The 27,061-nt window shown below is 54.7% G+C and overlaps 1 protein-coding gene across 20 annotated transcripts in view; it reads right to left on the bottom strand.

Moving 5' to 3' along the window:
* Positions 1-27,061, bottom strand: part of NFASC (neurofascin) — a 169,548-nt gene that overhangs the window by 36,994 nt on the left and 105,493 nt on the right. For 8 of the 20 annotated variants that reach the window (XM_032878406.1, XM_032878413.1, XM_032878412.1 and 5 more), the window contains exons 4-17: positions 24,566-24,583; positions 23,689-23,794; positions 21,546-21,742; positions 20,952-21,074; positions 18,211-18,381; positions 13,961-14,011; positions 7,927-8,038; positions 7,316-7,500; positions 5,885-6,016; positions 3,409-3,552; positions 2,639-2,750; positions 2,208-2,374; positions 1,377-1,524; positions 33-157 (exon numbers count right to left, since the gene is read on the bottom strand). In XM_032878406.1, coding sequence (XP_032734297.1) covers positions 33-157; positions 1,377-1,524; positions 2,208-2,374; positions 2,639-2,750; positions 3,409-3,552; positions 5,885-6,016; positions 7,316-7,500; positions 7,927-8,038; positions 13,961-14,011; positions 18,211-18,381; positions 20,952-21,074; positions 21,546-21,742; positions 23,689-23,794; positions 24,566-24,583 — 1,791 coding nt within the window. The remainder of the gene's footprint in view (positions 1-32; positions 158-1,376; positions 1,525-2,207; positions 2,375-2,638; positions 2,751-3,408; positions 3,553-5,884; positions 6,017-7,315; positions 7,501-7,926; positions 8,039-13,960; positions 14,012-18,210; positions 18,382-20,951; positions 21,075-21,545; positions 21,743-23,688; positions 23,795-24,565; positions 24,584-27,061) is intronic. The other 12 variants (XM_032878409.1, XM_032878415.1, XM_032878425.1 and 9 more) reach the window with 3 other exon arrangements.

Here is a 27,061-nt window from a genome sequence, read left to right as displayed (position 1 = left end):
AGGGTCAGAGCGTGTGTGAGCATGGCTGTTACCTAGCACAGTGAGGTAGGCCTTGGCAAGGTCCTGGTCCAGCTCAGTGCTGGCAACACAGGTGTAACTGCCCTGGTCCCGCTCGGCCACACCGAAGATGGTCAAGGAGTCGTCTTCCTTCTTCATCCTGCAAGGGCCCCAGGAGGGTTGGGGAGGAGGGTGAGTGGGACGATAGTGGGGGAGTGGGGAGCTCTGTGCCCTGCCTGCTGTCTCCCTGGAGTTGGGATGGAGGGTGAGAGGGGAGCATCACAGGCTGGGCTGGGCAGCCACAGCCCCTGGCAGGGAACAGGAGGCTCCCTCCCATGGTCTTCACCATTACCTGGAGCTCTTCAGTGCTTGACGGAGAAGAAAAGGCAAGTGGGTGAAGCAGAAGTGGCTCTGACCCACGTTCATGTCCTCAAACTCTCCAGTGTCTACTCTCTGTGCCTTTCTTATGCTGTGCCCCCCTCCCAAATGAGGGTACAGTTAGATCCACCCCCCCAAAAGGCAGGCTGGCATCCCTCCCCTTCCCCTACTTCCAGCTGTCCCTTCAGCCCAGGCCGGTCTGTGCACCCAGGCTCAGGCCGTGTGTCCGGGCTCCTCTGCACTGTCTCCTGCAGAGGGAGGTGAGCACCACAGAGCAGGGTGGGCTGTGAAAGCTGTGGGCGCCCACGGAGTGAGGATGCCTGTGCCTGCCTGTCAGGTATGCCCCTGCAAAAGCCAGATGATCGTGCTGCTCCCTAGGCCTGATCCTGTACCGCCATCCCCCCCTGAGATGTTAGGGGCTGAGACAAAGAGTCTCGCGGAGGGAACGGCTCAGACCAGTCCTCGCCATCACAGACTGCACATTACAGACACCTGTCGGGACTTTTAGACACTGTCAATGCCTCCGCTCCCCCCACGCCACTTGAATCTGGACCCCGGAGGCTGGTGTGGTCTAGTAAAAGCGTCCCAGATGCCTATGGGCTGAGACACCCGGCTAACACCCTACTGGCAGGCAGCTCGGGCCAGCCCTGCCCTCTGCTGGACAACAGGGGTACTGCAAGCGGGGCTGAGGACAGACCGCCAAGGGGCCCTCAAAGCAGAAGAGGAAGGGAGGAGGAGTGCGTAGGAGGGGAGAGGAGGAGAGAAGGAGGGATGACAGAAAGGAGTGGGGAAAAGGAGAGTGAGATAGAAGAGGAGGAGAGAGGCAGAGAGCACGTGGGATGGGGGAGCCACTGGCACAGCCACCCCACCCCCAGCAGCAGTTCCTGGGGGACACGCAGGATGCAGCTCCTTATGCTCAGGTTCCCTCAGTGTGTCGAGGGCAAGGAGGAAGAAAACGGGCCCAGACTCGCACCAGGAAGAGAGAAGGAAGGAGCAGAAACCTGTTTCCGATGTAGAGAGGCTCATCATCCTTTAGCCAGGAGACCGTGAGCTTCAGGGAGGGGTCGTGCTTCACCCGACATTCCAGCTGCACCGTGGTGCCCCGTTTGGCCACCTGGTCCTCGGGCATCCGGAAGATCCTGGTGGGGTCTGTGGGGAAGCCGAGGGAGCTCATCACTGGCGTGGCCTCTGCCCCCTACCCCATGTGGCCACACATCGTGACATGCATGAAAAGGTTAGATGGACCATGGAAGATGGCAGAAATAACGTTCAGTTATATGAACAGTGTGGGGGGGGTGGGCACGATTCCAAGGAGGAAATAAGTCCTTTCTCTCTGCTTTGGAAACCTGTGATGGTTTCCTGGGGTGGTAGTGGGGTGTTGGTGGGGGTCTCACTCTTCCCCCCCCTTTTTTTTAAGATTTTATTTACTTATTTGACAGAGAAAGCTAGCCAGAAAGGGAACCCAAGTAGAGGGGGTGGGAGAGGGAGAAGGAGGCTCCCCACCGAGCAGCGTGCCCAACATGGGGCTCGATCCCAGGACCTTGGGATCATGACCTGAGCCAAAGGTAGATGCTTAATGCCTAAGCCACCCAGGTGCCCCAGGCTTCCCTTTCTAATCCCACGTGGACCAGGCTGAACAGGACCCTGCCCTTCCAGCACCCAGGCCAGCTGGAAGCCCTGCGAGGACACAGAGGTCCACAGGGAGGGCCCCATTAGGGAGTCAACAGGACAAGCAGTGAGTTGTCAAAGGCAATGGCGTGTGGGAATCACTTTGAAGAAATGGCTTCCTTGGCTGCCCCAACCTGCCCTCTCCCTACCAACCTCTCCTTTACCTTTGACCTCCAGGCGGACCTGGTTTTCAGCTTTGCCCAGGATGTTGGTGGCAACACAGGTGTAGATGCCTTGGTCCTCTTTGCGGATCATCTTGATTTCCAGACTGCCATTCTCATAGACATGGTAGTTCCCACCATCCAGGTTACTCCCCTGCCCGTTCTTAAACCTCACGACAGAGCAGCAGAACACACAGCACACTGAGAGAGGGCCGGCCCCACGGGCAGGGGTCTCCCTCCCACTGCTGGGTGGCTCTGGCAAGTCTCTGGCATTCTCTGAGCTTCAGTTTCCATCTCTGTACATTAAGGGGGGCTGACCTCAATGATCGGTCAACTTCCTCCCCATTCGGACCCCATAAGGTTGCCTGGTCTCACTGAATACCAATTTTGGGCTGAGGACCCCCGGGGGCGTGGCCTGGTCTCCTGGAACTTACCATCGGAGTGTGGGGATGGGGGACCCAAAGAACGGACAGTCCAGCCGTGTCCGGTTGTACAGGATCACCCTAATGAGCTGGTTCCGGGGTGACAGCATCCGGGGTGGCACATCTGCAATTCCCGGAGAACGGACCTTGGCTAGGGGGACGTACCTCCTCTGGTCCCCACCCACCCAGGTCTTCCACGTGCCCCAGCAGCGCAGCAGCATTCCAGGAGCCCTCCCTACCACCCCCCAATCCTTTCCCCATCAACCTCCCTCCTTTAAGAAGCCTCCCAGGGTTAGGGGAGGGAAGAGGAAGCTCATCCCTTTGCCCTCGACCTACCCTGTGTACAATCCAGCTTTTGCAAAGGGTCTCCCCAGATTATACAGCAGCTACTGACATAGCCCCTCCCCACCCCATCACATCTCCTAGTTGCCCCTGCCCTCTCCCTGATCTAGGAGTGACCCCAGTACTCAGAACCACCTCCTGCCCTGGGGCACTGAGAATGCAGGCAGAGTTGGCCTGGATACTCGGAGTGGGTGAGACAGGCCCCTCTCCTTCATCTGGAGACATGATCCTAGCAAGGAATTGACCATCTGCATGCCCAGCATCATGGATCTGAAGTTCCCCATCCTCCCTGGCAAATTCATCTTCCGTCTCCATGCTCCCTCCAATCCCAGGCCCTCCTATCCCACCCAGCTGGGCTGACCTTCAGAGCAGAAGGTGGGCCCATGACAGGAGCAAGCCCCAGGGAGGCTGCCCCAAGGGCAAGGAAGGGGTGCGCTCACCCAGCACGCTGACGAAGGCGTTGGCCAGCAGGTAGCCGTGCTCGTTGGACGTGTTGCACTGGTACACCGCCCTGCTGCTGATCTGGGTGTCCCGGAAGATGATGGTGTCCCCGGCCACCTCACGGTTTGGGTTGGGTGGTGCCGCTGAGGACAGGAAAGACGCGCCTCGTGAGAAACGGGAAGGGTGGGTAGAGGGCCCTTGGGGCTCTGGCCAGGGCTCCCTAAGAGGACTGGGGTGCTGTGGAAACAGCAGCCCCGGGTGGCCCCCAGGAGACGCGGCTTCTGGCTCCACTGCTGCCTGGCTGTGTGGCCTCGGGCCCATCGTTGAACCCACCGGGGCTGCCTTCTCAGCTTGTCTGATGGGACTGTGAGTCCCTGCTGGACCTGCTGAGAGTTGGGCAGGTGCGGTTGAGAGCATAAGCCATAGAAAGAGAAAGGGGTTTGCATTCCAGACACATCACCTCCAGCGTTATCAGCTCCTCTGAGCTCCAGCATCCTTCTGTGCAGAATGGGGATGACGTGCCATCTTGCGGGGTTCTTATGAGGGTAACCTGAGATTTTATTACATGTCTAAAGTCATCAGCAGGGGCGCCTGGATGGCTCGGTCAGTTGAGCATCTGCCTTTGGCGTGGGTCATGATCTCTGGGCCTTGGGATCAAGCCCTGCATCGGGCTCCTTGCTGAGCAAGGAGCCTGCTTCTCCTTCTCCCTCTGCTCCTCCCCACTGCTCCCTCTCTGTCCTGCTCTCTCTCAAGTAAATAAATAAAATCTTTAAAAAAAAAACTCATCAGCAGAGGCCCAGCACACACTGATTACCATTGTTGTTATTATTTTAATACCCTTTGCATATACTTAAAGGTTTTGAAAAGGACAAAGGAATATACAACTGGATGAGACCTACCACCTTCCCATCCTCAGAGCAGAGCATTCCTCAAACGTTCACATAGACCCATAAGCCGATGCTGTCGAGACTGAATGAGTCCTTAAATTTGCCAAAGCTACCTGATCGTCCCAAGAAATGTGTCCTGAACTGAGAGAAGCTATTTCCTCCTGCAGCTTTTCCAGCACGGCTGGCCTGGGATGTAGAGAGCAGAGGCTGGGGAGTGGCCGCGGGCTCTCAGTCCTGTTCACACATCCATCTGGGACTGGGACAGATCAGTAAATCTGGGCCTCATTTCCCTCATCTGTCAAGTTTTGGAGAATTACTCCCATCCTTCTCCCACTCTGAGGAGCTTTACTAAAAAAATGATAATGAGCGGTATAAATTAAGTTTTCTAGAAATGTAAGGAATCGCCACTTTTCTCATCTTTCATGGGAAGGTGACTTTCCTCTGTAGGGTTTCTGGACTGAGCCAAGGTGACTTGGTTTGGACAGTCTGTGAATGAATCCAGGATAGCTCAGACCGATCGCCACAGTGGGGAGAGGACCACCCAGGGTCTGGCCCCCGAGGCGCCCCTCCACAGACAGCAAGTCTGAGCCCGGAACTGGGGAATCAGCAGGAGGCAAATAAAGACAGGTCAGCATCCTTATCACCCACCCCCAAGTCCCCACTCAGCACAAAGGCATGAAGTCCACGCCAGCAACTTCAACACCTCCTTCCCTGGCAACTCTCGTGGAGCCAACTTTCTTCTCAGCCGCTCCCTGTAAGTGACAGGTGACCTTTCCAGGGCCAGGGCTCAGTGGCAAGTCCTGGGCTCTGCATTTATTCCGTGGCGCTGTGGAGTCTGCTGCCTTCGTCTGCCTTGTTCCCAGAGTGCTGTCAGGACAGGGAGAACAGCAGAGGGCGGGCAACCTCTGCATCTCTGCTCCTGCGCAGGGCAAGGCCATAGGCTGGGAGGGAGCTCTGCCCCCAGCAGTAGATGGTGCAGGTGTCCGGCAGTCTCAGAGACCCACAAGGACATTTTATAAAGTAAATGCAACTGGAGAGACTATGATGGGAAAACCTGACCGAGAGCCCTGGCCGGAAGGGGCCCTGGAGTCACCTACTCCAGCCAGCAGGCAGGACTCAGTTTCCCCAAATCTGGGCACACCCAGGAAATGCATCAGTGCTTCTCTGCTCTCAGGGGGCAGTTCTTCCTTCTATCCAGCCTGGCTCTCCGTTTGCCCTCAGCAGAGAGTGGGGCTTGGGTAACTAAACACAGCAGCTTACTGAGCTCTGCTCTACCTTCCATGCCCCTCCCCAACTCAGAGGGGAGGCTCTCTGCAGACCTGGAGACTGGGCTGGGTGGTGGTTTAGGGCAGAAAGCAAGATTCAAGAAAAACCCAAGGGAGTTTCATGCTCCCTAAATATGGGAACATAAGCATAGGTTTCCTGCCTCTTGAGATGCCCAGAGAGCTGGGATGCTCCCCAAGCAGTGGCCAAGGGGCTAGTCATTAACTTCCTTCTGGACACCCAGGGCCGGCACATAGGGATGGGGCCCTGGAGGCTCTGACGGGAGGCCCAGCGGAGTCAGGTGGGACAACGTCTTGTTACTTACACTGCAGAGGCTCCCCATTTATCATCCACTGGACAGTGGGCTTGGGGTTCCCATTGGCTCGACACACCAGCCTCCCATCCTCGCCAGGAGCCAGGATAAGGTTCTTGGGTTCGTCCAGCCAGTAGGGAGCAGCTGGAAGACAAGCGGAGCGCAGGCCGCGGCGTTAGATGACTGGGGGCAGGCAGGAGACACCGACCGGCTCCCACTAAGAAGGCAGGAGCCTCCAAGAGCCAGCTCCAGGCCCTCACCACCTGCCCGGGGGTTCATCCTCATGGGACGACTCAGTCCAGCTTGCCTTTGGTGGGCTTGGCACCGCGGATGCTTCCCACTCTATTTCGGGTTCACAGAACAATAGTTCTAAACTGGGGCCACCCGTTAGAGTCCTCTGAAGAGCTCTGAACAAACATGGGCACTGGGGCCCAACTTAGACTTACTAAGTCTGAATTCTCAGGGGAGGCTGGGGCAGTGGATGCTTTTAGAGCCCCACAGGTGTTCACGATGAGCACCCGAGGGCGACATCAGGGCAGTTAGTAAAGCAAGCCCGGGACTGGCCCCTCGGGATCCTGGGGCTATTGCTATGACATCAGACCATTTAGAAAAGACCTCAGGCATCAGGCTTTGGTTAGAGCAGACTGGCTGTCCCTTCCGACTGGGAATATGTGGAGATGGGGATTTTTTTTCCTGAGAAGTTCCTGTGGATCGATCAGATTCTCAAAGATCTTGATACCCCCCAAAAGGTTAAGAACCCCTGGTCTAAGCGTAGCGCTGAAACCAAAGTCATCAGGTCAGCTGAGTGAGGGCTTCCCAAGTTCTTGCACTCTCAGTATCAGACCATCATCCCGTCAGCGCCAGGCTGACAGGGACTGGTGTACCCCATCACCCAAGGCCGGGACCCATAAAGGCACGTGCTGTATTGCCCACCACAGGTCAGATGGGCCATCGGCACCATGGAGGGAGGGAAGCGATTTTTAAAAAAATGATTTGTGTTCTGATAACTCCCCACTTTTAAGAAAAAAACCATGCACAAGTACACAGACAGCACAGGGCTAAGACGACACACCGTGAACGGGAATGCAAAATGTAAGAAAGAAATCGGGCTGTGTGAAATCCAAATGGCCCATGGGGGTACATTCACCTGTGGGGGGAGCCCCAGGCAACACAGAGAGGTGGGGGATGGTCAGGGTGCAGCTCCTTCCCCTCATACCCACTGTGTACACACACACACACACACCCCACATATACCCACTATGTACACACATACACTCTCACATCCGGCGGGTGACGCTGTCCCTGGCAGATCACTATTGCCACTAGCCAGTGTGTCATCAGGTCTCTCCTACTCCCCCCACCCCCTCCTCCCCGCGGAAGGAAAGGTGGGCTGTGGTGTGTAGGGCTGGCAAATCATCATAATGAGAAATACACACAACGTACCCTTTACTCTCACCGAGATCGTGTGCCGGGTGCTGCCCATCTTGTTGGAGGCCAGGCAGAAATACTCCCCGGAGTCTTCCTCGGAGACGTTGGTGATGCGCAGAGCCTTGTTAAAGTTCTCAAACTTGGCCTTGTCAGAGGGGAGGTCCCCACCCTTCTTGTACCACGCGATGTCTGGTGTTGGGCTGGGAGAGGAAGCGAGCAGGACACAGGGGTTACCCCCAGCCGTGGGCCTGCTGCTCGTCCACCGAGCCCGGGACACCCAGGCATCCTTGAAGTGTACAGACGCTCAGGAGGATGGTCGGTCCCCTGAGAGCACACCTCTCCTGTACAGAGGGGGTGCTCGGCCACAGAGCACCGAGGCGCTGCTGGGAAGTCACACGGGTGTGAACACACATGCAGGACATTACCCCGTCTCCTTTCCTCGCCCATTACCCATAAAGAAGACAGCCAGAAAGGGATGGGAATAATGATGCTTTGCAAAAGCCCGGCTAGGGGCTGTCTGGGCCTCTTTACGCCCCCTCAGACTCGGCAAGAAGAGCCCCTGCGCTAATTCCCACGCCCCGTCCTCCTGGAGAGGGACCAGAGTGGGGGGTGCGGGCTGTACGTACACCCCGGAGGCGATGCACTCCAGCAGGAGATCCATGCCGCGCAGCACCATCTGACTGCTCGCCGTGCCCTGGGGGTACATGAAGCTGGGTGTCCTTTCTGCAACTCCTCGCGCTGAAATAGGATAGAAGATGCTGTCATGAGCCTCCTGCCCAGAGCGGACTCACAAGGCCCAAGCGGTCAGGCTAGGAAGAAGTGTCATCACGCCCCCTACTTACCCTGTTACCCTCAGAGGCACCAAGCCCCAGACCCTCCCAGCTGAACCCCACCCCCCACAAGGGCCGGGGCATCGCATCATTAAGAGAGGTGTGTTAGGAAGCGCAGGGCTCCCCGGCCCCACTGGCACATGTGTGTGAGCATCTCAAGTTCTGAAAGGATCTGCCAAGAGGAGTCCAGCTTCCTCCCCAGTTCAGTAAACCCTGCCTTCCTGGGCAAGGAGGAGGGGGTTGCCTGAGCAGTGAGCCGTCTACCCCCTGAGCATCTTGCATTAGGACCCCAGAGACCAATGTGGTGGCCCCCCCGGGAGGCCGTCTCAGCAGCAGGGGATGAATGAGAAGGCACGTACTGGGGCCACAGGACAGACAACCTGCTCTCTGGGACCCTGGAGACAAGGAGCTGGGATGAGCCCACAGAGACCCGGATGAACAGTCTGGTTTAGCAGAGACGTGGAGAGAATGAATGAGCAGAGATGACAAGAAATCACTCTGGGGCCAAGACCATTCTGCTTCTTCACTAATGACTCTGGGAGGGGGCGGGGGGGTGTTAATTGGATGTGAGAGACTGGGGGAGGGGGAGTGGAAAGTGGCAGCCAAGATGGAGGAGGGGATCTGCAATTCAACTAGGCTGGAACAGCCACGTCCGCTGACAGTGACGTGCACGTGGGGTTTGGAGGCCGGGTGGCTCCCAGAGATTGACATGGCCGGGATGGCTGTTTGGCTGTGGATGGGGACATGCGAGTCTGGACCCCACCTTACCTGCACCCCACCTGTCCTGGGGAGCTTTTGCACAGTTCAATGGACACGGGTAAGACGGAAGGGAGGAGAACAAAGGTTTTCCAGCCAGGAACCCCAAAGCAAGGGGAAGCTGGAGGACACACCCCTGCCCAAAGGTGTAGGGTTATAAACACGAAGAGTTAACTCTAGAAGCTGAGCCCACCCAGTGGTGCAGTGGGTCTTACGCTCAGTTGGAGAAGCGAGAGGAGGAAGACAGGAAGAGCTGCCAGGAGCTGGAAGCCATCAGAGATGCCTGGAGTGGGGACAAAGGCATCTTCCCAGCTGGGGGCTGTTAAGGGGTTCAGGCCATGAAGACAGAGTGACAGGGAAACTGATGTCCCCTACAGGAGCTCGTTGGACAGGCTGGTGCCTGGCTGGATCCGCAAGGCTCCTGTCTTAGAGGCACTCAGCTTCTCTCCACTAGCCATTGCAGAGTGTGCTTCAAAGAGCTGGGGTCTACTTTATGCTTTTGTCAGGGGAAGAATTGATGAGACAGGTGCAGTTAGTGAGGCGGCTGGCACAATGCATGGCACATAGAGCAAGCGTTCAGTAGGTGTTGGTGGGATGAATGAATGCAAAGGGAGAAGGGAACAAAAAAGAAGGCAACCGTGTACCCCACGTGTTATTACTCGTGCAGATGTCCTCACATGTCCCACCAGCACACACATATACAACAGTGGCTACTGACCGGGTTAATCCATTACGCCGTTAATCGGTTACCATCTATGACCCTCGTAGCAGCCAGCTCTCAGGACCAAGGAAGCCGGATACCAAAGCAGCAGCTTCCTCCCACCCGTTATCATGGAATTCCCCCAAACAGTCCAGATAACACAAGGTCAAGGGAACTGTGAGGAGAAGGCTATTTCAGGGCAGGAGGCTCTGGTGAGGCTGTCCGTTGCTGGGAAGCTGGGACGACGTGGAGGGGGCCCCAGCTTGGTTGGCATACTCCTTCCACACAGGGACAAACTTGGCAGAAGCCAGCCTGCGACCCCGTAGACATTTAATTCACACCATAGCACGAGCACACTTAGCCAGCAGAGCAGGCGGAGAAACGAGCCGAGTCTCACTGTGGGGGCCTTGACGTGCTATAGCCATGACTATGAAAAGGTTACAGCCATGCTGTACTGGTAGGGTGTGGGCTAGCAACCATAGAATTATCCCAAAGGAAGAGAAGCTACTGGGAAACAAGCCAAAGTTCAAAAATAGAGGGAAGAACATCCTAAAAGTCAGAGGCACTAATCAGGGCCAGCGTTTGGTATAAGCCCGAGGGGCCAAGCCTGCGCTAATAGCTCTCTCTAGGCGTCAGAGTCACGCTTACTCCTCACAACAATCCGGGGGGGAGGTGTGTGGGGGTGCCACCACCATTTTCAGCAGAGGGAACTGAGGCTCAAGGAAATCCATAGACTTGGCAAGGTCACAAGCCACTTATGTTTTGGATTCTGGACCATTTGGCACCAAAGCATGTCCTGAGAGCTCTCCAAGCTTGCCTCCTTAGAGATGGTTAGCCCATCTGTCCCTCCTTCGGACAGCCAGCTTTGGGAGTATCAAACCAAAGAAAACCCAAACCCAAGGGCAAAAGAGGTGAAGGGGAAAAGATTTAGTGTCTTGGTGAGCTGCTCTGGTGAACCTCTTCTGCTCAGTAAGACTCCGTCCCTCCTTGGTGGCCATCAGATAAACTCAGGCCCGAGCTGGAGAAAGAAGCTGGGCTAGGAATTAAGAGGCCCCAGAGTATTCTCAAGTGGATTCTTAAGGCCATGGAAAACTTGAAGAGGAGTCAGGGTGACACGTGGTGTCATTATGGGATGAGAAGCTGGACCTGAAGTGGGGGTTATGAAAAATGTGGTCAACAGCAGCTGGAGGGAATTACATGAAAACTGTTGGAGGACAATCCAGCTGGTGGCTTTTGGGGCCACTGCTCCCAAGGGAAGGTGGCTAGTTTCTTTCCCTGGGGAAGGAGACCCAGAAAGACTCTCCAAGACAAAGGTGATTACTCTCTAGGCCTCTACACGGTGGAGGATGACAGTCTCCCAGGGTCACAGGATGTCACCTACCCTCTTAGAGGTGGAAATTCAGCCTGACGAGCTTGATAATGCTTCTCTTATTCTCCCTGATCTTCAGGGCTGGGGTTGGACCTAATGTCGGATAAAACTCAAAATCCAGATGCCAAAACTCACATTGGTGGGTTCAGGAAGATCTTCCCACAAGGGCCCTTCTGACCTCTAGCCTAAGGACAGTCCGTCCTTTCCTGTTCTCCCTGGCTCAGGAGTGGGAGCATGGGTTTCCAGGGGGATCTGGTCACCAGGGAGACATCAAGAGATGACACTGCCTCACCCACCTTGGCTTTAAAGGGCCAATGAAAAAATGTCTTCATCGATTCCTACAAGAGGAAGGGTCAAGACTGCTGAAAACCTGAGTTGCTCCCTTCTGTTAAGTGCTGTGGGTTAGCAGAAGAGAGCCCAATGCATCAGATGTAGCTGAGAACTTTTGGCAAAAACAGCTTTTAGGGACAACTGGATCCCACATTCGCTGCTTTTGATTCCCAGGATTAAGAGCTTGTGGGGTTGGCTTTGTGGCATTTCATCCAGCTCTGGCTCCAGGAATGGTTGACGAAACAATCCCAGAAGACAAGAAAAACTCTCTGTCTAGTGACATTTGATACCTTCCACCGTCAGGAAATCTCTTCCTAAGTCTGACCTCAACCCCTCACTTGAGAGTTGGGGCTTTTTTCTGATGGAGGTCTCAAGCAGGGCTGAGGATGTGAATAACTTTCACTTTTCTAGTCTGCCCTCAAGTCCCTCCCTCTGCAGTACTTTCTTCCCATAATCGTCCTTGCTGATTGGCTTCTTGCCCTTGGCTTCTCTTCAACTTCTCTATGCCCATCTTGACCTCAGTCAGCACTAACACATTCAATCCTTCAATACCAATACTGGGGGAACACGTACTCATCACTGACGTGTCTGACGCCATGCTAGCGACCAGACGCATGTCACCCTGGTCACTGTTCACAGCAGTCTTGGGAGGCACGCTGTATACCTACTTTACAGATGAGGACATTAAGGTTTTCCACACACTAAATAACTCACCCAAGGTCACTCAGGAGCCTGCATTTAATTCGAGGCTGTCTACCTCAGAGTGCCCACTCTTCTCTTCCTTGTCTCCTCATTGGGTGAATTCTAGGTGTCAAGCTGCCATCTCAGACCAGCTTCCCTCGCCACTCAGTGGGTCGGGGGCCATCTGGCGTAGGTTCGAAGGATACCAAACCACTGTAGAAATCACTAGAACAAAATGTAGTTCGTAGGGTGGCCCTACCCCTTTAAGAGATGTGCCATGTTTCAAAGCTAAGCAGACAGATGCACTGGGCACTTGTCACTGTCCTGTGTCTCTATGTTCCGCCCTGTACTCAGGAAGGACCTTATCTTTCTTCCTTTTCACTTTGTGTTTCTTTCTAGAAGCATTCGACCTAGCTGTCCTTTGCTCAGCATGTGTCTCACTTTGACTTTGTGTCTCTTCCAGCTAGCTTCATGCTTGGGTCAGCCCCATTCATTCTACCCTGGATTGAGGAGAAGGGGTTGATCTCCAAGTGCGTTCTTACGAGCTTTGCTGGGTGTCCTAGCCCTGGGTGGCTCTTAGAACTCCCACCTATTCACTCATAATCACATCTACCACTGGCCACAAAGTTTAAGTGGCTGGAATCACTCAAATTTATCCTGCTGAGAAAATAATTCTGCATGCGTGTTCCCCTGCATGGTTTATCCAACACAAAGCGAGGTGCTTGGACCAGATGGTCTCTAAGGGACCTTCTGGCTCTGACATACTCTAGCTTCAAGAGTACTTCCATAACAGATCACCTGAAATCCAATTTAGAGACAGGCACATTCCATACCAGTGCTCTGGGGCTCTAGACACAAAGCTGGTTGGCCCCATTATTTTGAAAACAAACAGTGTCCTGAATCCAACAAAGATCTCCTGCTTCCTTGGGCAGTAAATCTCCTTGGCAGAATCTCAGTGTGGCTCTAGCTGCTTGATGCCAAGTTAGAGCCTTTGCCTTGCTCCGGGGCTCTCCCTCCTTCTTCCCCTCCCCCACTGATCATTGTTTATATTAGCACATCACAATGCAGACACTTCCTACCCATTGGAGGCCACAATGACCGTCCTGGGGACCTGCAGCCTCAGCTTCCGAGGCATAACTGATGAGGGGGGCCAGCTGCCTTGCCAAAGCCAGCAAACGACTGTTCCCTCTGGCTGCACAAGGAAAACAAGACATTCTTGAGCCGTGGTGGTGGTGGTGGAGGGGGGCGGGGGCTCAGGTGTGGAAATAGCCAATTACTCTACTAATCAGCTTGAGCAACCAGTTGTGTGATAAGTTAGAAATACGGCTCATGGAAACTCTTCCGGGACGTGCAAGTGTGCGGACTGGTGGGTCCTGGATTTGCACACGCTGCCGGAGGACAGAAGCAGCCCAGGGAACAGAGACCAGGCATGGCCCACCTCCTTTTATACTTACCTTCAAAGAGAACTCAGAGCTGGACTCTCGCTCATTTTTCCCAGAGGGATTTTTAAAGAGACATGGGGTGAAATGGTGCCCCCAGTAACTAAGGCTAGATGCAAGGCAGGCAAATCCCATCCAGACACTCTATCACAAAGCTTTCTGCATCCTTTAAACTGCTAACAGGCACCAGATTCCCTGTTTCCTCCTCACTGTGCAGACTCCCCTCTCCTCCGACACGCTCCCTCCACCCAACACAGAACCTTCCAAGAAGCTCTTTTGGAGTCCTACCCTGGTCCGACCAACCTGATCCAGATTTCAGCCCCTGGCGGCTTATGCATTCCTGGAAGCCACAGCTCCTCGAGAGCTACCTCAGACTCCCGCACTGGCCACGGTCCTCCCGGAGAGTGGTGTCCGGAAGGGGGCCCCTTGGCACCCTGGCGTGGCTGACTGTCAGGCCCTCCACCCAGCGTGGGTTAATGACACGGTATCAGTCGAGTTAGGCAAACTGGGGTTAGGACAGGCAAGGTTACTCCCAAGGTTACCGCGGCGACTCACCACTATACATGTCAGGGTGGTTTCTTAAGGACGAGTCATTATAGGGGTTGTCTGCAATAAACAGAAGAGGGTGAGCAAACAGGCCACGGAGAGCTCACGGAGGCATAAACAGGGAGAGAACAACAGAAACGCGAAGCTGCAGAAAACAACCGGGGATTTTGCAAAGGAAAGACACGGTGTATTTGGAAAGGAAATATGCTTGGTGAAAAACAAGCAACATAAAACAGCCCCAAAAAAGAGAAGAAAAGGTTAAATCCTGCAAAAGAAGGCAATAATAAAAAAAAAATCTTCTTTTTAATGAAAGAAATTAGGCTTGACCTGTAATGGCTTGATCCTACTGTATTTCAAACAAATGAGATAAGGATTAATGGTATCCCGCAGCCGTCTTTTGAACAACTTCCCATCAGAATCCTCAGTTTCCAGGACTCTGGATCGGGCCAGCTCCCGGGGCAGCTAAAGAGAAAGGAGTGTGAGTGAGCCCTGAGGGAAAGAGCAAAGCCCTCCCTGGGCGAAGCTAAGGTGCAAAGGTTGGAGGTCAGTGAGAGCAGACAAACCAACAGATATAGTTCAGCAGCTGAGACACAGGGACAGATGGACCCTTGGCAGTGCCCAGCAATCGTGGGCTGACCAGCAGCAAGCACCCCTCCCCACCTGAGCACTGGGTACCACCCTGGTCTCTGAGATGTCTCTGGAGGCAGGAAGCCCTCCTCCCAAGGAGTCCTGGAATTAGTTCTAGGGAGGCAGACAGGGGCAGACTGTGGGTCAGATTTTCAGAACAGAAGGGGACCCTGCCTGGGACGGGTGAGAGAGAGTGTATGGGCTCAGCATTCTACACTTGGATGGGAAGGGACTACGGACGAAGCTGGAGATGTGGAGCTCCTAGACTGGCTTGGGCTGAAGTCATTCCTTAGGGAGCAGACCGGTGCCTTTGGTGCCAATGTCAGGTAATTAAGACTGCTGGGCATTTAATCCTCAGTGAAAGAGGTTTTGGAATAGGGCACTTAAGCCTGCCAAGCTCAGCTTTTCATTCTTCTACCGTCATCCCCATCCAGCTACTGGGTTCAAGTTTTGACGGTACCCACAGGGGGTGGGGGGCGGTACAGTGGACTGGAAGCCAAGCAGACGGCCCTGAGAAGCCAGATCCAGTCCAAGCAAGCGCCTGAGGGAGGCGAGGCTCTGTGCCAGAGTATTTGCATATTTGAAGACAGATCAGCTCCCCTTATAACTGATCGCCGAGGCTGTGCGCCCTCTTTGCTGGGACCCATATCGCAGGGCTTCCCAAATGTGCTTAAAGCCCACTAGGGAGACTTGTATTATTCAGAACCATCCCTTAAGATGGCGTGTGTTGCAAGACCGAGCCTGTGTAGGAAGTCAGCTTGGGTTTGTTCGGGGCAGTGGTGTGGAGAGGCAGGGGGGGAGAAGAGAAGAGGGGCTGAGGATGTACTCAAGAAGGGACATTCTTCTCTGGGGGGGCAGGATAGGGGCACACAGCTAAAAAGACCCTGGCTTCATGCTCCTAAGCTCCCATGCCACCGAGGGAAACAGAACTCCTCTCTTTCCAGAGAAGTGACCCAAGCTTGTAACTGATCTCACGGTCTGTGGATTCTGCAGCTCATCTGGGCAATCCAGGGAGATTTTCTGACTCCTGAGAGTGCTACTTAGACAGCAGACATTAGGAGGAAGCAGGGTTAGTGCTCCACGGTCTGCCTCAGGAGACCCCTTCTCCCTCACCACGGTCACCAAAGAGACCTGCTCTGGGGCGGGCAAAGCGGGGCGGGCACATCACCTCCACTGTCTTTGATTGCACCCAAAACAAATTTTAAAAATGGTTTCAGACCGCCCAATGTTTTGTGTTAGATATCTTCCCCTCTGCCATTCCTTATATGTAGGTAAGGCACCATCAGCCACGCTGAGACTGGCATCTTCCCCCAAGGGCCAGACTGTGATGGAAACCCGAGGTGAGGAGGGACATTGAAGCCAGCCAAGCTTGGCTGTTCTGCCTCCCACCCCCAGACCCGGTTCTGAAGGTATAAGAAAGAGCCTGTGTCCTCTCCAGGCAGGAAAGCAGACAGAGCACAACTGTGCTATTTTAAGCAACTGTACCCAATTCTGGGCTGGCTCAGATGCCCAGAACTTGCTCCCGGCCAAAGCTACCCCTGGGAGAACTCCAGGAAGCAGACAGGGCTCTATTCCCATCACCTGGGGCGGGGTGGGGGGGGGTGTCTTGGCATTTGTAGGAAAGAGTTCTCAATGGAGTAGGGCACCCAGAAATGAACAGCCCTTACCTCTGCAGGTAGAGATAAGGATGTTTCTGGAAAACCCGACTTCTAAATGCTGAAAATCTCTAACTGCCTAATTCCACAGAGGAAGGCTTTTTACCACCTCCAACTCCCCCTGCCTCTATCCTGGGTGACCTTGAGGGCCTCTGCCCAGGACTGCAGAAGGTCACCTGGTTCAGTCCCCAGAAAGGAGTCTGACTATAAGCCTCACACTGGGCAGGCAGAGAGGAAGCCAGGGGACGGCACTAAGGACCGTCCAGCATTCAGCATCTTGCTCAACGCACCTGCCACCTTCCCCTCCCCATGCTGCCAGCCCTGTCCTGGCCCCGGAGCCCACTCAGAGGTCCCAGGCGCACCACACTGTCCTCCACGGCCCAGCCAGCTGGCCAGCAATTGCGCTTGATGTGCACTGAGACGCTTCAGGCAACCCAACTTTCTTCCCCAGGGGTCCCCTCAAGGTCTTGGTCTGGAATAAGAAGGCCAGCAAGGGGGCAGCCAAGTAGACTGGGCCGGGGTCTGCTGCTGGGAGCACATGGGGGCTCGTCCCCAGGTTTCCGGCCATCCTGTCGGTTAGCAAATTGTGGGCAGCCCGACTCCAACACAGAACAGTGTGTGGGGAGCTGCAGGAGTGGGGGTGCTGGAGGGGGGTAGACGGGGTTCTGAGAGGGAGAAAACGAGGGGTGGAAAGAAGAAAGGAAGAAGGCAGGAGGGAAACAGAGAGGAAGGAAGTGAGAAAACAAAGAGAAGACAATGAGAAGGAGAGAAAGGACTCCCGCACAGGAGAAGGGGAACAAGAAGGAAGCTGCCTCTTGGGGGCCCACCTCCGTGCCGGGTAGAGACGGGGTGTGGAGCTGGGGTTCTAGGCACCTGCTTCCATTACTGGCAGGGGCAGCTGAGGAAAGAAGACCAGGCCCCCCGCTGTCCTGAGCAAGGAGCAAGGTCCCCTAGACTCTCCCCACCTTCCCCCGAGAGGCGTGTGGGTGCGGAGAACCTGAGGTTCAGGTTCTCTTCTGCGACCTGGGGCAGCTGTCAGCGCCCACATGGTGCCCTTTGCTTGGCTTCCCCCACAAGTACCACTGTCCCCAGTATGGAAAACAGCCTCCACAGCTGAGTCACACAGACCAAGGTCTTTGGGGGGTGAGGGGGCTCCTCAAGAGAAGGCCTGTTACACATCCGCGGTGCAAACGATCACAGCCACTTGGGATGCAATGTCCTGGCAGGCAGAGGACGGGCAGCCAGAGAGCCAGGCCGGTGGGTCCCTGGCAAGATGCGTGTCTGGGAGCTGACTACTCGGTTCTCTCCTCTGCGGAGGGCCACCGGCCCCACGCTATCCTGGGTCAGGCAGGGCTGACCCGCTTCAGTACCAGCCAAACAGAATCCAGAAATAAAAATGAAAACAAGTAAAACTAGAACATTAATCTGCAGCTTGCAAATGGAGTCGTCCCATGGGGTCCGGCATCGAACACATTTCATGCTGGGGTCCCAGCCAATGCGGAAATTCTGTATTGTGGCTCTATTTCTAGAAGTACAGACCACCAAACGGGGACTAGCTAGAAAAGAAATCCTCAAGCTGAGGGCATAGGAGAGATGTTGGGTGACCACTGAAAGCAGGGCTCCTTGGATGCTGCTGTGGGTCCCGAGCACCTGGAGAGCTAATGGAGGACACGGAGGCCGGGACTGTGGAGGCAGACTCGGGCCAGGCTGGGGATGGCTGCCCCGTTGGCCTGGTGATTCGGACTGAGCCTGCAGCTTGAGAAGCACTGACTCAGAGCAGGAGAAAGTTTAACTCAAGGCTTCAGAATCAAGCAAGTTGGTTTCAGAGTCACGGAAACAGCTCAGGCACCCCATGCTGGAGGGGTTTCTGGGTCAGCTTTGGGGACAAGGCTGCCCCCAGACCCAGGTACCCGGGGCTCCTCGGGGTCCGAGGGCTTCCGCCCCGGCTCCCAGCCCCGGGCAGGGACCTGCACTTACTGGTGAGGACCTTGAGGGTGAAGGCGTTCTTCTGCTGGATGGTGTGGGTGAAGTGGAAACGTGCGTTGCAGCTGTAGTCCGTCTGCATGTCCTGGAGCATCACGTTAGAGAAATACAGGTCGCCGTTGTGGCCCTGGGAGACACGCTTGTCTTGGGTGATGGGCTCCATGGCTGGAAGGGAGCAGAGGTACGGACAGAGGTGAGTGGTCATGGTAACAGGAGTGACCGTTGCGATCGGTCTGGCGATGGAGCTCCGACAGAGTGTCGGGTGGTGCTGGGAGTTCAACGTGATTCCCTCTCGTCCTCTCAACTCTGAGGGGGGCTTCTCTCCAGTTCACAGATAAGAAAGCAGTGGACTTCACACCTCCTGGGTTGTGAAAGCAGTGAGGGAAGACGTCTGCCTGCCACACTCATGGTCCGTGACCAGACTTTTCTAGCTCCCATCCACGCCGCAAAAGCTCTGACTGGCCCCAAACCAGAGGGAGGAAGGAAATGCTATCTTTCAGGTGCTTCCCAAATCAGGAGTCAAGTTCACTTGTTTTCTTTTTTTTAAAGCTCTCACTCCCACCAGGAAAGAGAAAATCACTGCCAATTACAACTGCAAGATACCTACTACTAATCAATGATTCTAGGATGCTTTCTAATTTTGGAGATGTTAAAAGATGAAAGTGGTGCTTTTTAGAATCAATGATGTCACAGGAGTGGCTGAGGAAGTGGACTACATTGTCCATGACTGTTGAAGCAATAGGTGTCAATTCAAATGACTGGGTCTGCCGGTTACTCAGTTTGTGAAAGTGTATTTGTCAGGCTGATGATTCACAGCTAATGCCTTCTCAGCCTCCCACGACCTTTTATTAAGTCATCATTTCTTTTCTTTCTTTTTTTAAAAGATTTTATTTATTATTTATTTGACAGGCAGAGATCACAAGTAGGCAGAGAGAGAGGTGGAAGCAGGCTCCCCGCCAAGCAGAGAGCCCGATGTGGGGCTCGATCCCAGGACCCTGGGATCATGTATGTCATCATTTCTGAAAGCACAAGGTTAGTGATGCCAACTTTCCAACAAGGGGATGGTCAGTTCTTTAAATGACTTATTATCCAAAATTGGCTGCAGGCCTACTGTGTGCCAGGCACTGTGCCCATGATTGGTGAAAGAGACTTTAGTTAGATAGCTCCTGCCCTCAGGGAGCCTGCAGCCTAGAAGAGGCAGGAGATAAAGAAATCACTGCTGTGCAGTGTGGCAAGTGGGGAGCCCGGATAAGAAAGGGGATGGGCTGAGCGGAGGAGCCCCGAGTCCCTGCCAGGGGGCCCTGAGCTCCACCTTGGAGGCTTCGTGACACCAGGCAGAAGAGACAGGGGCCCAAAGAGGTTTCCAAGCAGTAAGAACAGTGCGTGCTAAAAATTAAGAGCACACAGCCGGGAAAGGAGGTAGGAGAAAGGCTCAAGAGGCGGAGGGAACTAGATCAGGAAGGGAAATAAGTTTGGACTTGGTCCGAGGTGATGGAGGAGCCAGTAAAGGGCGGGAGCATATGAATGAAACAATCAGATTTATGTTTTTAGAAAGACCAGGGAGGCCAGTTATAGTCCCTGGTTACTGGCACCCAGGGAAAAGCTGATGGTGGCCTGCATTGGGCAGATGCCAGTGATGATGGAAAGATGAGGGTCATGAGATCCACTCAGGATCTACTTATGGACATAAGCTGGTGACAGGTGTGATGCAGGGAACGAGAGACTCTGAACCAGTTAGCAAACCAACCGGCCCTCCAGCCTGTGGCCAGGCAGCATTCCCCACGCACATGCACTGAGATGACACAGAGTGAGACAACGGGTGAGCATGAAGCCATACTCTCTCTGCCAAACAGCTCACTACCCTGCTTTTTCCGGAAGCAAGCTGGTAAAAACTCGGGGATGGATGGATGGATGATGGATGCTAAGCAGGCAGGCAGATCTATAAACTGACCAATGGATGGATGGATAGAAGGCATTGGGGGTGGGTGGGTAGGCAGGTATGGAGGATGGAGAGGGGAAGCCAGGAAGACAGATAGCCAGCAATGCTCTAAACACCTTTATAGCATGCCCTCACTTACTGTGATTCAAAGCATGGGAAGAAACTGAGGTCCACAGTGGTTAAATGAATCTCAGTGCAAAATGAAATGGGACAAGCTCTCAGGGATGATACACTGCCCCTGCTACAAATGTCCTGTCTCCCTGTCACTCCTTTATCAAAGGTTTCATTCCTGTGGCCTCCCTGTCCTCAGTAAATCCAGACTGACTAAAGACTGAAAGGAGGCTTGGGGCCAATCCGCCTGAGTTGGCTTATTGACAGTTTCTCCTCTTCCTCCTCTTTCCTTTGTTCTTGTTCTCCTTCATCTTCACAAATACTACTCAGCACTTACTGTGTCTGGTTGTGTTATAAGTTCTTTGGATGTATTAACTCATTTATCCTTAAAATGATCTACCACATAAGTACAGGTTCTAGCTCTATTTTTTTTTTTTTTCCCCAGAAGAGCAAACTGAGGCCCAGGGTTGTTAAGCAACTTGCTCAAGATCACACAGCCGATAGTATCTGGGCTAGGAAATGGGCCTGAGCAGCCTCTTGATGTGTTTTCCGCCATGTAGTACCTTTACACCTGCTTCTCATAAGTCAAGGTCTCCCAACCTTGGGCAAGCCCCTCCCATGTAAGACACCCACCCCACTCTCTAAGATAAAAGTAGAAATCAAATGGCAGGCCTCCAAAACTTACAGCTGCTCATCCAGAAGATGACTGGGGATGGAAGTCCGGGCGGGGGGTTGCACTGGAGCGTCAAGGGAGCGCCTTCTTGAACCACGACAGGGTCTAGGTTTTCCTTGGGCCACAGGGGAGACTCTGGGGGGAATCAGACAAAGGAGCATGAAGTGAGGGTTATGGCGGGAGCCAGGACAAGGAGCTCGGCTAGGGGCAGGCGTACAAGGAGGAAAAGCAGAAGGGCAAACGGGAGAACAAGGGAGTGGGTGGAGAGGGCCCGTGAGTCTAGGCCAGGTGCAGCAAGAGAGGAGAGGACTTCAGTCTAAATAGATACACTTCTCCAAAGGCTCCTCTCCTTCCTCTCCTCCCGTGCCCAGAATGCTCGTGAAGTTGTTCAAGACTCTGGCTCAGAAGCCTCGTTTCCAAGCAATCTTTTTGAGGAGGGCAAGGTGTGCTCCTGCTCGGAGGCAGAACAGGAGGCAGGATGAGCAGAGCACCAAGGCACCCATTGGCCAAGGGTAGGGATGGCCCTTCTGGAATGACCCTCCATGCCCCACCCCCCGTCCATGCGCCGAGGAGCAAGGCACGCTAGCAAGCGCGCTAGCTACTCACTGGACACCTGCAGGCGGATCCTGTTGGACAGGGCCGTGCCATATTTGTTGCGGGCGAAGCACTGGTATTCCCCCTCATACTCCTCGGGCCGGCCCCCGCTGCGGAAGTCGATCACGAGGGTCCCAGACCGCCTCCTCATTGACACTCGAGGGTCCTTGGCGATGTTGAAATACCGGCTGTTTCGAGTCCAGTGGAAGCTGTGGGCAGTATGGGGCGGGGGCAGAAGCAGAGGCAACAAGGAGGAACACAGTGGACTCCGGGCTCCAGGCGAGAACCTCAGGGCCCTGGTCCCTGGCCCAGTCCCATAACCACACCTCCATGTCCCCCTGGCTAGGTGGCAGAACTGGCTGGGAAGTCGGATAAAATGCAGAGTCCCAGGCCAGAGCCATAGGTGAAGCTGGAGGGGGCAGGCTCCTGACATTAGTACTTTGAGCCAACCAAGGCTGAGAGTCATGGCTGTAAGTGACCCGTACCCAAGCAGCCACTGGGAGATTCTGTCCTCTGCAGCAGCCGGTGGGGACTCCGATTGCTTTAAAATCGAGTCAGCTGCAGCTTCTACCCTAGGGCGTCCCAGCCTCTGACTACGAAGGCAAGCCCAAATTCCTATTTCACCCGAGCCAAGCCCATCAGGGAGCTAGTTCTGCTCCTCCTGTCTCCCTGTTTGAGAACCAACTCTAAAGCCAAAAGGTGGGGCGCCTGGAGGGCTCAGTCACGAAGTGTCTGCCTTTGGCTCAGGTCATGATCCTGGGGTCCTGGGATCAAGCTCCGCTTCGGGCTCCCGGCTCAGCGGGAAGCCTGCTTCTCCCTCTCCAGCTCTCCTTGCTTGTGTTCCCTCTCTTGCTATCTCTCTCTGTCATAAGTAAATAAAAATCTTAAAAAAAAAAAAAAAAAAAGCCAAAGGGCAATGGCTCAGATTATCCGTGCTCTGCTCAGTGGGTACAGAGTATAAAGCAGGGGCCACACGTTATAGCCCAGGAGGGGAGTTTGAAAGAATCGGCAGCCTTCAAAAGACCCCAGGGGAGAAGACACTAGAATCTCCCTTTGCTTCTGGGGGTGGGGGCTACATCTGCAGCCACTCAGGACATAAAAGAAGCAGGGGCAATAGGGGCTGCTCCTTGTCATGGAATCGTTGTCCCTGCAAAGGAACCATGGTGGACAGACCAAACTTCAGAAGGCCATCTGTGCCCCGCCTGACCCTTCCGGGTGACCCTGCTTCTTCCAGCCTGGATGAGAGCGGTGCTCCTTGTTCTCGGGCTCACGCAAACTGCGGGGGGGGGGCCTAGGGGGAAGGCAGAAAGAGGCTGCCATACACCGGAAGTTCCGCCCTGCCTCATTTCTCCAGACAGACGCCCAGCACAGAGTCCGGTCATGTCTGGTTTGCATGGTGCAGCCTGTGGCTGCCGCTCCTTTGAAGGAGGGGGACAAATAGCAGAACAGCTCTCGATCTCCCGTGTCTTCTGTTTGGTAGAAACATACCTGGTCTGGGGTGGGGGAGGGGACGGGTGGGGTGCTATCAGAGGCTTGGGTTTAACTCCAGGTTCTGCCCCATTTCAAGCTGGGCGACCTTGGCAAAGGCATGTAATACCTCTGTGCTTCCATTTCACTTCCTCTTCCTGAGGACATGGGTCCCTCTCTGAAGGAGGGAGAGGGGCTCTAAGGAGATGGTGGGAGGAGCATCATTTAACTGGGTCCGCGCACCCGCAGGCCTTCGGCTCTGGTCTGCTGACGCCTTATTTAATGCTGATGTGCTCACAAGCCGAGATGTGCTCAGCATGAAAGACTCTGGTTAGCCAGCAGGAGGAACTTCCTATAAGCTACGCACGCACGGTAGTGGTGCACTGGGTGGGGTAAAGTTGGGGAGGTAAGGCAGTGGAAGGAATGTGTGACACCGACAGTCAGAAAACTTAGTATCTCGTCCTGACTTCCGGGTGTGACTTTAAGCCACTGAGGATTTCTGGATCCCAGCCTCCTCATCAGCTACATTTCTTAGTTCTCTGAATTGTACTTTCCACCAGGTAGGTATCCAAGAGATGTCTTCTGGATAATTTTAATTTATCTACTGCTTCAGCTACGCTCAGGACCAGGGTGTGGTTTCAATACCTCTTGGGGGGGGGGGCGTGGATTTACCTGCCAGTGCGCTCACCTGGGGGCAGGGTTCCCCTTGGCTTCACACTCGATCAAGATGTTGTCGCGGGGATCCACGATGTGGTCCTTCACAGACTGCTTGGTGATGGTTGGGGGCTGGGATACTGCAACAGCACAAACAGGGGCGCTCAGGGCTTCGGGGGCCTGGCTTGGGGAGCAGCTGAACCGAAGAGCTTCGGGAGCCACAGCACAAGCCGGCAAGCCAGTGGGGGGGGGGGGGGGGACAGTACACTGTGCCAGGGGCCCAGCTCCTTAAACGGGGCCAGGGGAAAGGGGGTTATGTCAAGGACTGAGCCTAAGAAGAATCTCTTTCAGATCTCATGGGATCTCTATGAGAAAGTTCTGTTTTACCCACTCTTGTATTCCAACACTTGGTGCAACGCTTAGTGCATGAGACTTCTTGAAATACATTTACTGAATGAATTAAGACCACAAAGCAGCCAGCGTTCCAGAGCCCCGTGGCCGGGATGGTTCTGAGCCCTGGAGGGTCCACAGATGGCCAAAGCATGGGGAGGCTGGAGCTCCCAGGCCCAGTCCCCAGGGACTTGTCTGCCCACCAAAGAGCCAGCGCGTCTCACTCTCGGCCCCGCCTCCAGTGTTCTCCGTGGAGCTCCTGTGCCGGCCACCGGAGCAGAGGGAGCAGCGGCCCTTCTTATCCCCCTGCTCCTCTGCCATTCCCAGCAATGGGGGGCTCCGGCTGGCCGCTCCCCTTCCCGGGCCCGCACTGCAGGGGCTCTGGTGTCAAGAAGCCCCCAAAGGCAGGGTGGAAAGGTGGTTAATCCCCCTGTATCTCCTCACTTGGCCTTCTCCCGCCCCTCCTTGCTGCCTTCCTACCTCCCAGAGGCACGAGTGCAGAGAGGCGCGCGGGGACTTACGCTCATTCTGAATGCTTGCTGTTAGTTCCGGTGGGTTAGCATTGCGAGGGGAGAAAAGAAGACATCGGTTATAGGTTATCGCAAATGACTACTCGCCCGGGTTCCTCAGGCCCCAGCCCGCAGGGAGCGCACCGAGGCTGGCCTGGGTGTGGGCATGGCGCCTGGGCTCTCTGCTCGCAGCTGCAGAACTCTGTAGGACAGCCACACAGAGATGGGGACAGACCCAATGAGGGCTTCGTGGAGGAGGTGACAGCTCCACGGGGACCTCAAACCACTAAGCTGAGCAGAAAGACCAGCCTCTGCCCAAATGATGCCATCAGGGAAGTCCAAGTATCAAAAGTGACAAGGCTGCTTGAAAGAGGCCAGGCTCTAGACGCCGCTGAGGGAAAGGGGGCTCCCGGGCCAGCGGGGCGGGGATGAGAATCCCGGGAGGCAGCAGATCGGAACCAGGGCTCCAGAGCAAAGCCCCAAAGGCCCCGCGTGGTCCACAGGCCTCACTCCTCCCACTGTGCCTTCCTGTCACACACGAAAGCACCTCCTTGCCTACGCTTTGGAAAATTCTAGGGACCGATGAATCGCTGTGGCTCTGCTCACGGCAGAAGTACATGGCCATATGGAAATCCCTCTTCCAAACGAGTGCAGGGATGAAGTGGAGCCCGCCACTCCTTCCGGCACTTTTTACAGAAGGGATCAGGAGGTAGGTAGCACAAGTCTCGCCCAGCCCTCACCTGTGGCATGCATGGGCCCGTGCACAAGTCAGTGCCTAATTGAGGTCGGGCTTCTCAGACTCTGCCAGGTACGTGAACCACCTGGGGGGCGGGTCTGGATAGAATGCAGGTTCCGACTGAGCAGACACTGTGTTTCTGACCAGCAACCAGGTGGTGCCAATGCTGGGGGTCAGGGCACCATGCTTCCAACAGCAAGACTTTTTTTTTTTTTTAAAGATTTTATTTATTTATTTGACAGAGGGAGAGAGATCACAAGTAGGCAGAGAGGCAGGCACAGAGAGAGGAAGGGAAGCAGGCTTCCCACTGAGCAGAGAGCCCGATGCGGGACTCGATCCCAGGACCCTGAGATCATGACCGGAGCCGAAGGCAGAGGCTTAACCCACTGAGCCACCCAAGCACCCCCAACAGCAAGACTTTTGATGGTAACTTTCTGGGGGAGAAGGCCTTGGTGTAAAATGTGCAGAAAAGAGACTGTGTGTTTCTGTCACTTTGTAAGAGGCCTTTTCTTAATGGCTCTAGCATGAAGTCATATGCAAAGCTTCTTCCACTCCAGTGCTGAGGTCTGGGACGAGCTGGTGTCACGGGCAGTCTTTTCCAGGGGAAAGCAGAGGCTGTGGGTGAGCCCAGGTGACCTTGAAGCTTCCTGACTCAGCCACAGTGAGATGTGGAAGAGAAGCATTAGGGGCCCAGAGAGGGGCAGTGTGGAGAAGGCAGAGTTAAGGCAGGACTACAGGTGCCAGAAGGGTCCTGAGGGAGAAGACAGACATCAGGGAGGAGAGGCGGAGTGTGGCAGGAAGGGGTCCCTTGCTCTGTGCACTGTCGGTAAGTCAAAGTCTTGAGTAAGACGCACTAAAAGGTCCAGAATAATCCTTTCAAGTGGGCCAGGGTTGCGTGGTCTGCTGGGGCACTGAAAAGTAATTTTATCTGTACCATATGCCTGGGTGCAGCCTTGGCAGGAAATGAAAAGAAATGAAAAGTCCCGGGGTAAAGGGGAAATCTGGGGTTTCTGAACATATGCTCCCTGGAGTTCCCCACAGTGGCATCCTCACCCTTATAAGGTTTTCCTGCCAGTGGCCCAAGAATGGCTAATTCTGGAAAGCTAGTGTATTGGAGCATGAAGGATAGGTGGGGAGAAGGGGCCATTTTTAGGAGAAGCAGGGCTGACACTTGACCTACTGCCTGGGACCACTAGCCCAGGCCTGCGGTTTCTTCATCTGAAGACATAGTGGATGGCTCTCGGGTCCCCACACACAGTGGAGGGCTCTGTCCTGGCCCTGGCAAAAGCTCTGCTTTGCCCACATGACCCTCAAGCCTCTCTTTTAAAAAATCAAGGGCTGGCTCAATGGAAAGAGCCCTAGATATTATCCAGGGAATCTCAGATTCTCAGATGGGAAGTCACTCGGTTAAAGGTCAATAGGACTTTTCCTGCAGAAATGGAATGAGAACCAGCCCACCTTAGTCTGGTCCAGAGCTCTTCTTACAAATCTATCGTTGGCCAGAGAGGTCAGTTGGCCAGGTGGGTCCCCAGCATGCTCTCCCTAACATTCCAGATGTGAATAAGGTAAATAAAGGGGAGACCATGGTGGAGTGAAGACTCCCGGAGCTGGATGGATGCTGTCCCCAGCCCCACAATGAAACCAGGCCGGGGGCCTCTTGAGAGTCTACTTCCCTAAAGAGGTCATGACATCTGCAACCACCATTGTGTCACCAAGGAATTTATTACAGAGACAAAACCAACCCAGAAGACGAGCCAGCACAGGGAGATGAC

Source organism: Lontra canadensis, unplaced genomic scaffold (genome assembly GCF_010015895.1).
Source record: "Lontra canadensis isolate GAN:19392208 unplaced genomic scaffold, GSC_riverotter_1.0 scaffold63, whole genome shotgun sequence".
In the NCBI taxonomy this organism is placed as follows: Eukaryota; Metazoa; Chordata; class Mammalia; order Carnivora; family Mustelidae; genus Lontra; species Lontra canadensis.
The sequence above is the reverse complement of the archived record's forward strand: the minus strand, read 5'-3'. Positions and strand labels throughout refer to the sequence as shown.